This window comes from Anas acuta, unplaced genomic scaffold, assembly GCF_963932015.1.
Source record: "Anas acuta unplaced genomic scaffold, bAnaAcu1.1 SCAFFOLD_54, whole genome shotgun sequence".
In the NCBI taxonomy this organism is placed as follows: Eukaryota; Metazoa; Chordata; class Aves; order Anseriformes; family Anatidae; genus Anas; species Anas acuta.
Window position 1 is genome coordinate 11,750 of NW_027076203.1, and position 15,902 is coordinate 27,651.

Here is a 15,902-nt window from a genome sequence, read left to right on the forward strand (position 1 = left end):
CCCTCCGAAATCTACTGGGAACGATGAATACCTCGCACAGTACCAATGTGATGATAGTGGAGACAAGGAGAAACCAAGAAGATGAAAAGAATATGACCTCATTTCAAAATAAAACGTTTTGTACGGCAGAGACTTCTGAGCCTGGTGAGAAATTGCGGCAAACTTCCTCTCTCAAGTGTGACACTGAATGTAGCTCTAAAAAGCTTTCCTCCTCAGCTATTGCAGAGAGATGCCAAGGTAGAAAGGACAAGACTAAAAACACTGAGAAAGAGCATTACCAAAGCAAAAGGGAACATGCTCCTAGTGAGGAGAAGGAGAGTCAAAAAGCAGGTCCTTCCAGCAAAAGGAGGTGTTCTCAGAGTGTGGAAGTTGTGGAGCAAAAGCGTCACAAGCAGGAGCACTGGGAGGGAAGCAGGTACAGATCCTGACAGAGTCAAAAAGCAGGTTTATTATTATTATTATTATTATTATTATTATTATTATTATTATTATTATTATGCCATTAGTCCTGTGAACCCAGCCGCTTTCCTTACTAACAGAGTTTCTGTCCTCCTTTTGGTGACATCGCAGAGGCTCTTCCTGTCTCACAGCCTCGTTGGGGAGTGAGGAGAGGGCGTGTGTATGGGGGAGCAGTTCCCTAACATGCAGCCCCCTTCTTGCTGCAGGGCCCAATGAGGTGGCTGGGCCGCAGGGGCTGTGTTAAGGAGTGGCCCTGCACCCCTCTGACTTGAGCACGGGTCACAGAGGGACACCTCCGCATCACAATGGCAGCTCCCCTTATGCCACAGCGTGCCAGGCCCTTTCTGTCATCGCCTTAGTGAGCTCGGGCGTTGAAGGAGGCTCTTGCATCCAGTTTTCTCTGGAGGACACGAGAAGTCTCTCCTGTAGCTCAGAGTCTCAGAGGACAAAGGGAGGCGTAGGACGGTGCAGGAGCTATTTGGTGAAGCACAGAGGGCATCAAAAAGGGAGGAAACATCACAGATCTTTCACTCTCTAGCCTGACGTGCTGACCCAAAGCAGGATCATGACAAACTTGGAAGCGCTAATCACCAACATTGAGCGCTGCAGTGAGGTTGAGGGCTGCACCAAGGTCACGTTTCCCACACTCAAGAAGCTTTCTGTCAACGGTAAGGCATTTGGGACCTCTTATGAGTGTAGCTATAGACTGATACGAACTCTACAAATTGTGGAAAGCGAGGTTCTTGTCTGCGGGGGAGGCCCCAAGGGTGCTGTGTGTGTGGCGTCGTGCCCTGCCCGTGGTGGCAGTCCTGTGGCCGGGTTCCGCTTGCTGATGGGTCACACGTGGAGATCTGTCTCTGAAGGGAAAGATGCGTGCACGGTTGGAAGAAGGCTGAGGTTCCTGCAGTTCCTGATGGGCTCCCAAGAAACTGCCAGAAATACACGTGTCAGGAGGAGATCTGCTGACTTGTCAGCATTTCAGCAAGGCCTCTCATGAAGGGGCTGAGCCCCTCCCTGCCTGTGGCTTCTTCCTGCTGCAGCCTCCTGTGCCTCATGGCTCTCAGAAAAGGCTTAGGGCTAAGAGAGGCCCTCCCATTTCAGATGCCTACAGGCTGCATTCCCTTGTCCAAAACGCTTTTAAGAGCTCCTGCAGCTGCAGACCTTTCCTGGGACGTGGCAGAGCTGTTAGACTGGTATCAGTCAAAAATTCATCCAGAGTCACAGATGGATTCATCCTGGGAGCTGTGTTAGATCACACCTGCATCTGCAAACGCCTTGTAAAGAAATGTGCTGATGGGCCATGGACTTGCTGACTTTGAGCTTGACATGTCCTTCCCTTGCTTTCCAGATGTCATCACAATTTGGGGTGGTGTGTCCAAGCAGGTTCGGCAATTGCTCATGATGACGAAGGTGGGACTGCACCCTACCCCTCCCCTCACCCCACGGCTTCAGGAAGTCCTGGCAGCCCTGTGCCAGCAAGTGCCATTGCTCTTCCCAGAGCCGCACTGGCACATACAGATGTGCCCCAAGCGTGCTAAAGACCAGCTTCTCTGTAAATTGAAATAATTGTAATAATTGAAACCAACCCAACAGAAAATCAAGTATTTATATTTATATCAAAGATACAAAACGGTAGGAAAATGTGTTCAGAACTTGCTGGGGCTTCGCTGTTCTTCGCTCTCAGAGTGGAGAGAGCAAACAGACAGCTGGGGATGCTTCCAGGGTTAACCCCAATTGCTGGAAGGGACCTAGCTGAAGGATGGGCTAGACCTCCTCCACCTGCTTTACTTCACCGCGCATTTTCTTGAGGGGCAAAGGAAGGAGAGAAAATGCCCCGAGTATGTGGGTCTTCTCATGAGCTTTCCCAGCTCCCCCAGCTTACCCCATGCCGCGTTGGGAGTGGGCAGGGCACAGGGCACCCCGTTGCAAGATGTCACAAGTCCTCACTCTGTTTTCCAACTTAAACATGCTTCCCCTTCTTTTCTTTACCAGCCTCGGGCCGTCACTGTAACAGGACTGGGGACATTCCATATTAAAAAATGGCTATCTTTTGAAAATGGCCAGGTGTTCACATTTCGGAGACCTGTGTTTTCACTGTCCAAGACTCTTGGACAGATTCGTAACCTGAAACACCGTTGTGTACGTGTTCCTGGTAAGAATACCAATTAAAGTCTTGTTTTCCCATGTGTACATATATTAAGGGGTTATGCCGATTGCTGTTTAGAAGTGCTGATAGGCAACTCAGATGCCGTCAGAAGGCCCTGAGAGAGAGAAGAGATGGCTGGCATAGAAACCCATCAATGGCCAGATTTGCTGTAATTTCTGTCAACTGATGCCATTGCTTTGGCTACTGTGTGCCATGGATGAGACCTGCGCAGCACTAAGAGCTTGGTGCTTCATTTGGGGTGGGTCTTCTCTTTCCAATGACTCCCAGCTTCTCCTGGATAATAGGAACTTCTGTCAGGCAGCCCTGGGGTAAAGGGCATTGGTACCAAAAGCAGAGACATTTGTTCCTGAGTTTTGAAGGCCACAGGGACTATCCAGAACTGTCTGGAAGAGTTCTTGTGCTTGCCTGTCTCAGTGCGAGGCAGGTCTCCCCAGACCAGGCGTGCACTGAGCCTGGGCTCTTTGCATGGGAACCAGCCGCATTCCTTTTGCCTCCTCCTCCTGTGTTCCGCAGACGGCTGAGGTCACTGGGTCCTGTCTCTGGGCTGAGGAGTCACAGCTGTGCACTTGGTACATTGATGGAGTGATTTCAGTTTCTCTTGAGGGGGGGCATACATCAGCTGCTTTAAGGAGTCGTACAAGGCTTAGACTACAGCAGTTACAGCAGCATGTTTTAGCTGGAAGCTCCTGGCACTTTGTTTGAATCTGTTCAACTGCAGTGCAAGTTGCATTGTTCCTCATTTTTTCCAGATGATATGAAGATAGTGGTGCTGAGCTATGAGAATATGCGCCTGAACGTCCCGTACAGCAAGGAAATAGTGCAGAGCTGTTTGGAGGAGACCTTGCAATACTTCTACCGCATCCTCACAAATAGGGAGGACACGGACTTCACCTTAAAGGATTTTGGCACTCTTGCTATCCGAGGGCAAAGAGTGAAAATGACGTTTTCTGAAGGGTTTTTACACAGTCTCAACAAGTCCACATACGTGGTAGAGAAGCTGATTGCTGTAAGTTTATTGTTTCTGCAGTCCTACTTAGAGAGGGTTTGAAGCCCCATCAAAGGGTGGGGGCACTGAGCCCTGCTGGCAGCTGTGAGCTGCCAGGACGCTGGAGCTAGGCACAGTCCATCGCAGTGAGAGCTTTCTGTTTTCTTTCTTTTATTTGCTGTATGACTGCTGGCAATGCGTGCAGTCGTATCATTGCTGGGCAAAGGATAGCACTGGAAGGGCCTCGCCATAAATAGGAAAGAAGCCAAAGCAACGGCTAGGCTGATGATGTTCCCCCCGTTGCGGGCGTGAGGCTGAGGCACAAGGACACCAGGCCCTTTTGGATGCAGGCAGGCTGTTGGTGTAGTTCTCCTGTCCCAGCAGAAAAGCTCTGGTCTCCGTGTTCCTCCACACTGCCAACGCAATCCTCTGACTCCTGTGGAAAAACTCTGGGGATAACACCAGCTCTGACCCATTTGCGCTGCATTCAGGAATAGCTAAAGCAAGCGACCCCACTGAAAGCAGCAGCTGGAAGCCGAGGCTCATGACGGGCCTTCCCTTGTGTTTGCTCCATTGACTTGTTCACAGGCTGAGGCTGTTAACTACGGTCCTTGTGAAAAGGTTGGCAGCGTTCCTCACCCTAGCAGATCATGTGCTGTGCAGTGTGTTTTAACTGGCTGAGGCACTTGTCCAGAAGTTTGCTGAGAGGCAGTGAATTCCTGGAGCTACAGAAAGGCCTCTGTGAATGTTGAGCTCTTTTCCTTGGACTCATGTCAGATGTTTCTGTCCCTGCTGCAGAAAAAGTTGGTCAGACTGGACGAAGAAACTGCCCTCTTCCCAAGCCATTTTGGCCGTGCCCACCTGTTCCCTCAGTAAGTATATTTGTTCCTGCAGCCCTGCTCTGCGCGCACTCACACGTGCTCAGCTCATGATTGGTAGTGCTCTTTCAAACTACTGTTTTGCAGTTAATTTTGTCCTTGCTTTTGCTTAGCTTGGGCTTACGCATCACCCTCAGTTACTGACCGTGTTCTGCATTTTACCATTACTCCAGTCAGAGGCAACTGGTTTGCTCTGCAGACGCATTGAAGCAACTCACCTAATGTTTCATCTGCTTCTTCTCTTTTATGTGGTTAAAACTGCCAAAATATCTAAAAGAAGTAAGATCCTAATGTTTCTGTTGTTTTGAATGCAACATGGACAGGATCTCTTAGCAGGTGGAACACGGACCAGATCTATGCTTGTCCCCTGCCTGTGATGTTTCCATGTCTTTGGTGAAACTCGTGTCAATCAAAGGAACTCTGAAATGCCTTCTTGTGTCAGGACGACACAGGAGCACTGAGGCAAAGTAAAAACCCAAACCTCTGTCTAGCGAGGGGCTGCTGAGCTGTTCTGAGGCCAGCACTGCTCAGTTTGAATGCTTTAGGGCATGTGTTGGACTCTCCACGGATACCTTGACATTAATCTGGCAAAGGAGCCCTTTTCACAGAACGGTGCCTTCTTCCTACTTCCAGGTTTGAGATTAAGGCGGTACCTCGGCTTGCTAGGGAGCGTCTTGCAGAGGAAGAGATACTTACTGCACAAGGTAACGTTAATGACTGATTGCTGGTGGAGGTTTGTGCCTTTCCCTGTTGTCCTCGCTGGGGGGTGCTTGGGACTCAGGTTACAGGGAGATGCCTGGGATAGCAGAGGCATGCTGTATGCCTCTGTTTACCCTCCTGGTAAGTCTCAAGGGACACATTTTGAACAAGATAGTGCTGAAGTATGTTTTTCCCCTGCATTACGTGCCAAAGGGTGCCTCTCTTCCATTTTATGGGTTTGTTTGTGCAGGAGGGAGTCAGTGTTCGGCAAGTCCGCTAGCACTGTGAATAACAAACTCCGTCTTGAGTTGTGGGAGACTGAGGGGCTGGGCATACCGCTTTGAATCACCATGTTGTCATTTGATGAGAAAAATTGTGTCGAGAAGAATGCACAAAGGTTGCCAAGCTGTGCCAAAACTTTGGTTCTCCTCTAAAGCTGGGAACTCCTCATTCTTAATTCCTCATGAATATCACAGATATAACGTGCTTGAGTTGAATGCACCAGGATAGAAAGCCTGTGTAGAAAAACCATTTATGCCGCTCCAAGAAATCGTTGCCCCAAAAGAGATTGTTAGGCACCAAAATGTGTGTCCCCGCAAAACCCCCGCTGTTCAGAGGGGATGGACTTGCTGCTGCAGCAGAAAGATCACAGCAAAAGGAGTAATGCAGCACTGTGGGTATCAAAGGTCAGATGGGATCTGGAGTCAGGAAGGGCTTGCAGTCTTCTAGAAAACAGGTCTCAGAAGGAATCACAGGGATACCTCAGCTAGCTTATAACATTGCAGAGCAGATCTGTGCCTGATGTGCTGAGAGGTTTTCTCCTTTTGTGTTTACAGCGTCTCTTCTTCATACATTAAAACTTGCGCAAAGGAGGCTTTCTCCAAGCACATTGGCCACAGCTGAAGCAAAGGAAGAAGCAGAGGAGGAAACAAAGGCAAAAGAGTCTCCTGGCAGGTGAGATGTAAAGGATTTGTTAGAGTGGCCTTATGCTCTTGTGCTTGTGTGGCATGCTTTATAGGTTCCTACCTCTCAGAAGGTCTCAGTCCGGTGGGCTGCTGCAAGTGCGATCAGCTCTGAAGTCAGAGCTGGTTGCTCAGATTGCTCTGAAGTCAGGTGCTGGTTGCACCTAACTTGATGTCGTCTGCACACTTATTGAGGGTGCACTCAATCCCCTCATCCAGATCATCGATAAAGATATCGAAGAGAACCGGCCCTGGTACTGAATGACAGAATCATTGAGGTTGGAAGAGACCCCCAAGATCACCGAGTCCATCCTTTGACCTAACACTAACAAGTCTGCCACTAAACTATATCACTAAGCTCTACATCTAAACATCTTTTGAAGACCTCCAGGGATGGTGACTCAACCACTTCCCTGGGCAGCCCACCCCAGTGCCTAACAACCCTTTCAGTAGAGATGTTTGTCCTAATATCCAATAAAACCACCCCTGGCGTAACTTTAGCCCATTCCCCCTCGTCCCATCACTGGGCACGTGGGAGTACCCACTCTGTACCCCTGCCTTGCACTGCAGGGATGGAGGAAAACACCACCTGTACTCCCGCTCCATCTACTAACCGCCCCGGTCCCCTGAAAACCCTTTTGATAGCCTCCAGGCTTCTCTCAGCAATTTCATCACTGCCAGCCTGGACTATCAATAGAGGACAGTAATCAGAGGGGCGAGCCAGGTTGGGAAGGTTTCTGGCAGCATCCCTGGCCTGGGCCCCAGGGAGGCAGCAGAATTCCCTATGGGCAGGGTCTGGCCGACATATAGGGGCCCTCTGATCCCATGAGAAGGGAGTTGTCTACAACGATTACCCTTCTTTCTGTCTTGGTGGAGGCAGTCTTAAGGTGTGGAGTCAACTTCCTCGCCCTAGGCAACCTCCTGGGTGGACTTTCAGACACATCCTCTCCCACCAGTCTCTCAAGCTCCAAGGCCTCAAACCTCTTGTGTAAGTGCGCCTGTGTGCACCTTCCAGTGTTGAGATCTTCTTGGTGATTAAATGCTGATCATTATCCCAGCAGCTGCGAGTCATGTGCATGGTTCTTTAGATTTCCACGACCCTGGTCTCTCCGTTTGGAGAGAGGGTGGAGAAGAGAAACCCTTCCTGCACTCAGATCCACTTCCTGACTCCTGCTGGTGTGTATTTTCAGACTGTTCCCTGTATGTCCAAACACAGAAGGAAGGCAGCACAAAGAAACTCCCCGCAAGAGGCTTAAATTGCCATTGCTTACTTCTGAAGATCATAGACACACAGGACAGGTATGTAATATGGACCGAGATAATTTTTGTGTCTCTTTTGATTGTAGATGATCATGTGGGGGCATCTTAGGAAAAGGATGTACGCGCTAAATACTTAAATGTTTATTGTGAAAACATCCCTTTACTGGGGGTAGTAAAGTAGCCCGTTTTGAAAAATAGCTCGTTCATGAGTTAGTTCATTGGTCATAACAGAATGGCTTTCTGGTTGCATCTGTAAGAACTTGAGAGCAAAAAATTGCTGACAAACCTTCAGGGAAAAATAGAGAAGATGAGGGAGAGAAGAACACTATTAAAAAAAAAAAGAAAAAAGAAAACAGAAAAAGGAAAAGGCAATGGAAAAGAAAACAACAACAACAACAACAACAACAAAAACACACAAAAACAGACGAGTAACTGCTGTTATTGCATTTCTGGGTTCCTCTAGGAAGCACGCTCTGTACTGGGGGTGCAGGTTGGAGGGAAACTGGAGGCATCTGTGGCCAGCAAGGAGAAAGAAGAGACCAGAGAAGCAAAAAGAGTCACATTTCCAAAACTGCTGGAACAGCAAGATGAGAGACGAAGGGATAAGATGTAGATGGGCCAGGTACGGAAAGCCCTGTAAAGCATCCCGCAGGGTAGCATTTTGCTGGCTGGGGGGAAGCTGAGTTGTGAAGGTCTCCAAGTCCCGGCAGTATTGCCACCTCTAGAGAGCAGGGCACGTGGCTGTTGATTTTATTAACACTGGCACGTTGCCATGAGGAAGGAATTCCTGGCAGAAGCCAAGGGACGCCAAGAGACGCCAACACCTTGATAAGAGGCAGGACACACGTGTCTTGATGCTGTTCTGCGACTGCCTGATGGCTATTTCTCAGTGCTGTTGTACACCTGGGATTGGTGGCAGGCCCAGACACCCTTGCCATCTATAGCTCTGAAAAGCCTCAGCGCAGGAAGTCCCCTCCAAAACCATTACACCGATGCAATCTCAACACTAGATTTTGTAAGAAGCTCATCTGCAGTTAAAGTACTAACATAAGCAGCGAGCATATGACCGATGGTTTGACTAATGTCAAGCCAGAAGTGGTTTTGGAGCAGGGTTTCAAACTACACCATGGGAGAAAACTGTATCCAATGCTTGTCTTTAAACGGAAAGCAAGTAGGTTTGCTCCACGCTCCACATGTTGCATTCGTTTTTGCTCCCTGTGTGGCAAGACCAGACTCTCCCTGTTTGAAACCAGCTCGGGACACCAGCTTCTGTCATTTGTCTGTTTTTCAGCAGCGACAGGAAGAAGAAGATAGCCTCAGCTCCCCAGAGATCACCTGTGATACAAAAGATGATCTACAAAAGCTGGAGGCTTGGATTCAGGAGAGGAAGCAACTCCGGTCTCAGCTGAAAAGCTTTGGAGATGTTGAAAAATGGCTGAGTCACAAACCTACCTTTACCAAACTGGAAGAAAGAGTCAGGAAACGAATAACGGCAGCTAAAGTAGACCAGAGGGCTAGAAGCAAGTCAGTCGAGACCGACAGGCCAGACGTAAGTACCTTGTGTTGTGCCACTCTTGGGATTACTGTACTTCATCTCTTGTGGCCGTGCCACGGCCTCAGCATCTGCTTGTAAGTCGGCAGCGCGACACTGCTTTATCCCAGCCACTTCTGCATCTGCTGGCACAGTGATTCTGGATAACGGTGATTTGAGGGTATTTTCTAATTCCTTTTCAGTGTTCACCACCACCAAGGAGCCAGACCCGGAAGAAGGGTAGCCTTCCCCTTATTTGTGCACCATACCCTCAAGCTCTTATCGCACTGCATAACCTCCTACACCAACAGAAGTTGACAATGGTAGACATCTTCAGAAAGGCTGGAATGGAACAGAGAAAGATCATGAGAGCAGACTTCATTAAAGTCATCAAGGAGGTATGTAGGGAAGAGAAAAGTAAGGAACTGCTGCAACTTTGCCTTGTTTTGCTGCATGCCAACCCGGATAAGTGGAAAAGCTCCAACTTCTCTTGTGTTACTCTCAGAGGATGGCTCCCACAGCCTGTGAAATGTTGAAGGGAGGAGGGAAGGGAAGGCTGCAGAGATGCGAGCTGCCACCCAGACTGAGTGCCAGGAGGGAGCGAAACTCATTGCCTCATAGTCTCTAAAGACAGTCAGCGCACAGTAACATGGCCTGAACTGGCATCAAGTTTCCTCGTGTTGATACTTGGTCTTTCCTTGGCCAGTTTCATGTGTCTGCCTGCTGCACTGCCTTTTAGTACCTGTTGGCACAGCAGAGCTCATGCTGAGCCTCACTTTCCACAGGCTGCAAGGGTACAGAACTGTCAAGAGCATGTCCAGGTCTGTTAGGGTTTAGCAGTTCAGGTGTTTTCTGATGTTCTGTTCCAAGCCAAATTAGCTTCTTGACGCCCAGATGGCTGAGAAGTTTGGCACATTGAAAGCTGAGAGCTCAGCAGAGGACAGCAAAAGACCAGTAAATTTTTCAGTGCTTGGTAAACTCATGTAAAGCTTAAAGCTCAACAGGTTGCCTCTGTGCCTTTTCTGAAAAAGCATTTAAAACAACAGCAAAGCTCATCCCCCCCCTACTCCGGGCCAAGCCTTGTTTTTTTATTGATCACACTGTCGCTTCCTGTTTTGGCTGCCAGACAAAAGTTCCCATCAGTGACAAGGAACTGGAGGATGTGGTCATCTTCTTGACTTCTTCAAAGCGGAGGAATTATATAAGCAGTGAAGATCTGATTGAATGTCAAAAGCAGTGGCAGGAAATGAGGAAAGGACAGCCCAAAGAGACCAGCGAAGGTGAGAGGAGAACCCTGGGCTGGGAATCTCTATCCTTGCAGATGCCCTAAAAGTACACAGGTGGCATTAGGGAATGCCAAAGTAGATCCAGAATATGGCTCCTTGCGACTATTGTCCTGCAACGCGGTTGCTGAAAAGAGACCTCTGGGGAGAAGCTAAAGAATCCAGGGGAAGTGCAATACTCAGCCCATCTGTGGGAGACAGCTTATCCGATCTTTTAGGTTTGACTCAGAATCTGAACCCCGAGGTTTAAGCTCCTGTACTGGATTTTATTGGTTAGCGTTGATCATCTGGCTGATCAGAAGCAGACCCTTTCTCCAGCTGTTGAGGGCAGCTGGACAATGCAGATTCAAAGGTGCTACTCTTTAAAACCTAGCCCAAACCTGAAGGCTTGCCATGGAACCTGTCTCATTTTTATCTGAAGGTAATGGCAACATTCTTCTCACATCTTGGAGAGAAGAGGCATTTTGCTGCTCTGTTGTTGTACTAATTGTTTTGTAGCCTGAACATGTATTGAGAGCATGAAACAGAATGGGGCAAAGCGGAGATGGGAGTCGTCTGTAATATGTGTGTCTGGATTGAAAGCGAAAGGATGCTTCCATTCAAAGATCGTCGTCTGTTGGGTGCTCCAGACTGCACAAAATGCCAAAGCTTTTTGCCTTATAAACACTGATCAGCCTTGTTTTTTTATTTCTGCTGCTGTCTAACAGGGTTTCTCTGAGCTTTTCATGTGTTTGCTTTCTAAACTGCCATAGATGCACAGCCTCGGGTCCGGAGAAACGCTTGCAAAGCTGCCACTTCCCCACCTTCTGCTGGGGACAAAGCTATGGGGATGAAGCCTTGCTCTCCCACGGAGCCCAAAGAAAAGCTAATACTCTTGGAAGTGCCCCCAGTCAACACTGAGCCAGGCCGGCGACATTTAGACTGGGATGAAATGGAAGAGATTGGAAAGCGCTCAAGAGAGAGCAGACGGCTGGAGAAGGTAGTGTGGCGGGAAAAAAGGCGCCCCTCTACGTGCTCACGAATGTGGGGTGGGCAGCAAAGGAGAAGGTTGGAGATTGTTCTGGATATTACCTTCTCAGTAGTCCCTTGACCACATCGTGCCTCACAGCTGAGATGCTACAAGCTGTCTCAAACAACTGGTTTGGCTTCTGAACACTCTGGTGATGTAAACACTCTTTTCTGGGTAACTGAAGTGTCAAGAAATGGAAGTTGAAGCAACGTTCAGGTGTGGGGATGGAGTCATCTGAGCTCTAGTGAACCTGACACAATCAGAAAAGAGATGGTGGCTGGGAGACTTTTTTCAGCTGGGGCACCTATGTCCAGTATGCTGCTCTTGTGCTTGGTGCTCTAGGGAGCATCTGCCTGTGGGCCTGGCACTGGAAGGGAATGGCACTCCCAGATAAGCGCTTGGTCCCATCGCAGGGTGCTGAGTCCCATCTACACGCACTTCTGAGATGGATCCCTGCCTGTAGTTTCTCCAAAGGGAATGCAGCAACTCCAGGGCCTCACTGAAAGCTAACTGGGACCATTGCTTTACTTGCAGATCAAAGACAGCCCGATAGAATGGAAAGAAAAGTGTCGGCTGGTGAGATCTGGGGATGCACCCGTCGATGAACACTGCCTGCCATCAACTATAGAGGGTGACATGGGAGCACTGGTTGACCGCTATCGCAGAAATGCCGTTGTGAACTATCTGAATTGCTCCAAGCAGTGCAAGGAGCGTAACATCTGTCTCACCGACAAAGCGCTGCAAAGAGGTAAAGCAAAGAGCAAGGAATGTACTAATGTGAACGTACTAAGCCCGACATGCTCCTGCCTCTTCCCAAGACCCAGAAGCACGATGCATGTTCAGGGTGGGGCACTGCTGATGGAGAATGTTTGCAGCCCTTGGAGGGCCACGGCAGATGCTGCTGGTTAGGATCAGCAATACCATCAGCAGGGCCAGAGCAGGGCTGAGATAGCAAAGAGTGCTACAGAGCAGCCAGGGCCACGTCCCCCTGGACTGGTAGCCAGGATCAGACACGAGTGCAGTTAATGAGGCAAGTTCATGGTGATGGGGCAGGTGCAAGGTCAGGCAAAGGTCATGGTCAGACCATGGTCAGGTTCAGCAGGTCCATGGCCAGGCACAGCTGAGTCAGAGCTGTGTCAGCTGGACACTGCTACAGCTGCAACGTGAGCGAAGGGCTGAGCTGAAATGGGGCTCCTGAGCCCAGGGCAGGGCGTGTGGGAAGAGGCCCCATGTGAAGTTGGCCAGGGCCATCATGTCCTCTCAGCACTTGCTGGGCCATCACGTCTTCCTCCTTTCCAGAGCGGGGCCATCTTTTCTGTCCCCTCCCGGTCAGTATCACTGACCAAACCCAGAGGTGACCTGGATCGGCAGGGGGACAGGCTTGGGGCAACAGGAGAACAGAGTTTTCTTGGCTATTCAGCATTGGCTGTCCATACACCATTGCTTTTCTCTGTGCGCTTTGTCAACAGGCCTGCTGCACCCAGGAGACAAGATCATCAAAGAAGGAGAAGACGTGAGGAAGATCAGGCAGCCTGGAGGATTAGGTTAGTGGTTTCCCTAAAGGTAGCAAGTCCCTGTGTGCTACAGTAAGACAGTAACAAAACATGAAGTATAGAAGTTCGTCCTGTCGTTATTCAGCTTCTGCCTATGGACACACAATTACGCTTATTTAAAGCGGTATCACCTTGAAACCTAATCAGCATTTTAAAAAGGACGTTGTAGCAGTTATTGGCTTTTGTCCTGGAGGGCTGAGGTTTGTTTTGTTTTGTTTTACATTCAGCATTTCCGTTTCTAGCTTACATTCCCCTGTTGTTTTGCATGAGGAAAACATGCAACTTTACAAAGTAGAACGGAAAGAGCTGCTTTTTAGTCTAACTTTTCAGTTTTTCGTAGGAGTTTTAAATGTGGTAGGTGCAAAACACCAGAAGTACTGCTGCCAAAGTTATATTCAAACTCATATTTCTTGGAGAAACAGAAGAAGCCCAGGGAGAAATAAATTTGCAAACGTGCTCTTCATGCTCTCCTTTCCCAAGATTTCTCTGAGATATAGCCCATCGTCTGTGGGTTTTGAGGTATGTGGTTCCCAGGAGTGAAAAGGAGGGCCAAACGTCTCTCCTCTTGGATCTCAACATGCCAGGGCTTTAGTGTACTGCCACTTATGGCCCTGCTTTTTCACCTGGAAAAAGCAACCACATGATGTAGACTGAGGAGCCCTGCTATTCTTGCACTTGTTTTTTGTTCCGTTTTGTTTTGTTTTGTTTTTCCCTACTAGTATAGGCTTAAGAAGATAGAGAAATGTGCTGATGAAACAATTTTTAGTAAAAAAAGACAGCTTGGTACATCTCCTTACAAAAAATAAATAAATAAATAAATACAAACTTGAACTCGAAAATCACGGTGTCAAGTCAGATAAGTGAAGAAACATTACCCCTTTAAAGAGCACAAAAAGTCAAAAGAAATTGGAAAAGTAACAGGCTGGCAACTGAAAGCCATGTATTGTCTGTGAAGCATCGGATAGGTTGTGAACCTGGATTACCCAGACAATGGGGAAACAGGAGGCTCCCGGTCGTCGGGAAATAAAGGATATAAACTGTACGATGTGACTAGTAGGTGCGCTCCTGCTTGTGGGACGCCCGCCATTGCAACCGCGAATAAAAATGCTACTTCACTGACGGAGATCCTCGCCTGAGCCTATGTTACTGCCTACAGAGTGTTTCTCGCAGTGTGACACTGGAGTTCTGAAAACCTGTCACCGATTTTACAGAAAAAGCGATTTTCCGGGGGGGAGGGGAGGCGGAAGCCCTGCCCGCCTCGATCCCCGGCTCCGCTGCACAACGCGCCTCCCCCGAGCCGATCGCCTCGGCGAGTGGCCGCGAAATGGCGGCGACGCCCGACGTAAACGGCCCGCCGCTGCCGCTGCCGGCTCCCCCCACAGCTCGGCAGCCTCCCTCGCGAGGGCTGCCGGCGCCTGCCGGCTCCCTCGGCTGCCTCGGGTGGCCTCGGGTGGCCTCGGTGCCGGGAAACAAGCCCTGCCCGCCTCGATCCCCGGCTCCGCTGCACAACGCGCCTCCCCCGAGCCGATCGCCTCGGCGAGTGGCCGCGAAATGGCGGCGACGCCCGACGTAAACGGCCCGCCGCTGCCGCTGCCGGCTCCCCCCACAGCTCGGCAGCCTCCCTCGCGAGGGCTGCCGGCGCCTGCCGGCTGCCTCGGGTGGCCTCGGGTGGCCTCGGTGCCCTGCCCGCCTCGATCCCCCGCTCCGCTGCACAACGTGTCCGCCCCAGAGCCGACCGTCTCGGCGAGTCACTCCGGTCATGCTTAGCTATTACACATAAATGCCAAGGTACAAAGTGTTGTAAGTTGCCCCCTTAATAAATTTTCAGAGAGCATTGCATTAATAATAGAAAGGAGTTTATTGAGTAAGCAACAGCAAGCAAAACAGCGCTGGGCGGCCGGGGAGTCTCGGCTCCGCCAACGGCGCGCACCTCACCCCCGCCAGGGTCCCTTTTTATATTTTGGTAATTCCGGGATTACGCAGCACATCCTGGTATATTCTGCGACTGCGCGCACTGTTGCTAGGGGGTCGTCTCTGTCCCTCTGGTGGTCGTGAAGATGAAGGCCGTGGTCTTCCTCGGCGTTGTGGTTCAACTTTTTTTTTTTATTATTTGGTCATGTTGGCCCAGCGTGAGACAGGAAGGCAAGATGTTGATACACCACTTTAGCAACTTATCAGGAGGTGGTTACATGAGCTTTGCAGCAGTGTCTTTGAACAAAAGAGGCAACTGAGATGCAGAAGGAGAGAAGGGGAGGGGGTTCTTTTTTTTGTTACATTAAGCAAAATAATTTTAAGGGTCTAGCCAAGTATTATACAGCTCCTTACTTCAGCAGGGAGCTCTCACAAGTCCTGCTCCTCAAACAGAACTCCTTGTTTTTATAATACAAAAGACAATGAACAAACATTTATTGTGTATTACACAAAGGACATAGCTGAAAACTACCTACCTGTTAATGACTTAATGACTCGTCTATTTCAAAGCTGGATAAAGTTGTGGAAAGCCAGTCCTCTAAACCAAATGAAGAACTTGGTGATAGAAAACTGGGAAGAGGACACCATGCACATGAAAAACAAACAAACAAACAAAAAAACATTATAAAGAAAGATACATGACACTAAAAAACCTGACAAAGAGCATTACCGAAGAAAGAGAGGACATTGTGATGCAGAAGAGAAGAAGACTCAAAACAGGAGCAAAAAGATGGTCCTTCCAGCAAGAGGAGGTGTTCTCAGAGAAGTTGTTGAGCAAAAGCTCACAAGCAGGAGCACTGGGAGGGAAGCAGGTACAGATCTTTCCCTGGTGAAAGAAACAGCCCTGAGAATGGCAGAAGAGCAGTCAAATATTCCAAGTACAGATCTGGCAGCGGAGGAAGATCAGAACAAGGTAGCAATAGATATTACCGATCCAAAGGGGAAAGAAGTTGGAGCAGAGAAAGATACTATCGAGATGAAGCACGGAGATGGGAAAGATGTAGCTATTACAATGATTACTATTCACCTCATGCGACAGGAGACAGTAGAGAGAGAAAATTCTCTCACGGCGATGCAGCCTTTGACAAATGGACTGCAACTTACTACGGCAGGTCACATAAGCATTATCATTACAAAAGTGGATG

General features: G+C 49.2%; 2 protein-coding genes across 2 annotated transcripts; both read left to right on the plus strand.

Annotated features, from left to right (window-relative positions):
- The first annotated feature begins 133 nt into the window (after positions 1-133).
- On the plus strand, positions 134-8,023 carry LOC137849069 (coiled-coil domain-containing protein 81-like). Its single transcript, XM_068668550.1, has 9 exons — positions 134-415; positions 1,808-1,869; positions 2,452-2,611; positions 3,376-3,632; positions 4,410-4,483; positions 5,123-5,193; positions 6,025-6,142; positions 7,341-7,449; positions 7,874-8,023. The coding sequence occupies exons 1-9, from the start codon at positions 295-297 to the stop codon at positions 8,021-8,023; spliced, it is 1,122 nt and encodes a 373-aa protein (XP_068524651.1). The 5' UTR covers positions 134-294.
- A 281-nt stretch (positions 8,024-8,304) lies between these two features.
- Positions 8,305-12,834, plus strand: LOC137849077 (EF-hand calcium-binding domain-containing protein 12-like). The gene is made up of 7 exons (XM_068668556.1): positions 8,305-8,581; positions 8,702-8,959; positions 9,145-9,339; positions 10,068-10,221; positions 10,977-11,203; positions 11,768-11,981; positions 12,703-12,834. The coding sequence occupies exons 1-7, from the start codon at positions 8,492-8,494 to the stop codon at positions 12,780-12,782; spliced, it is 1,218 nt and encodes a 405-aa protein (XP_068524657.1). The 5' UTR covers positions 8,305-8,491; the 3' UTR covers positions 12,783-12,834.
- Positions 12,835-15,902: the final 3,068 nt, after the last annotated feature.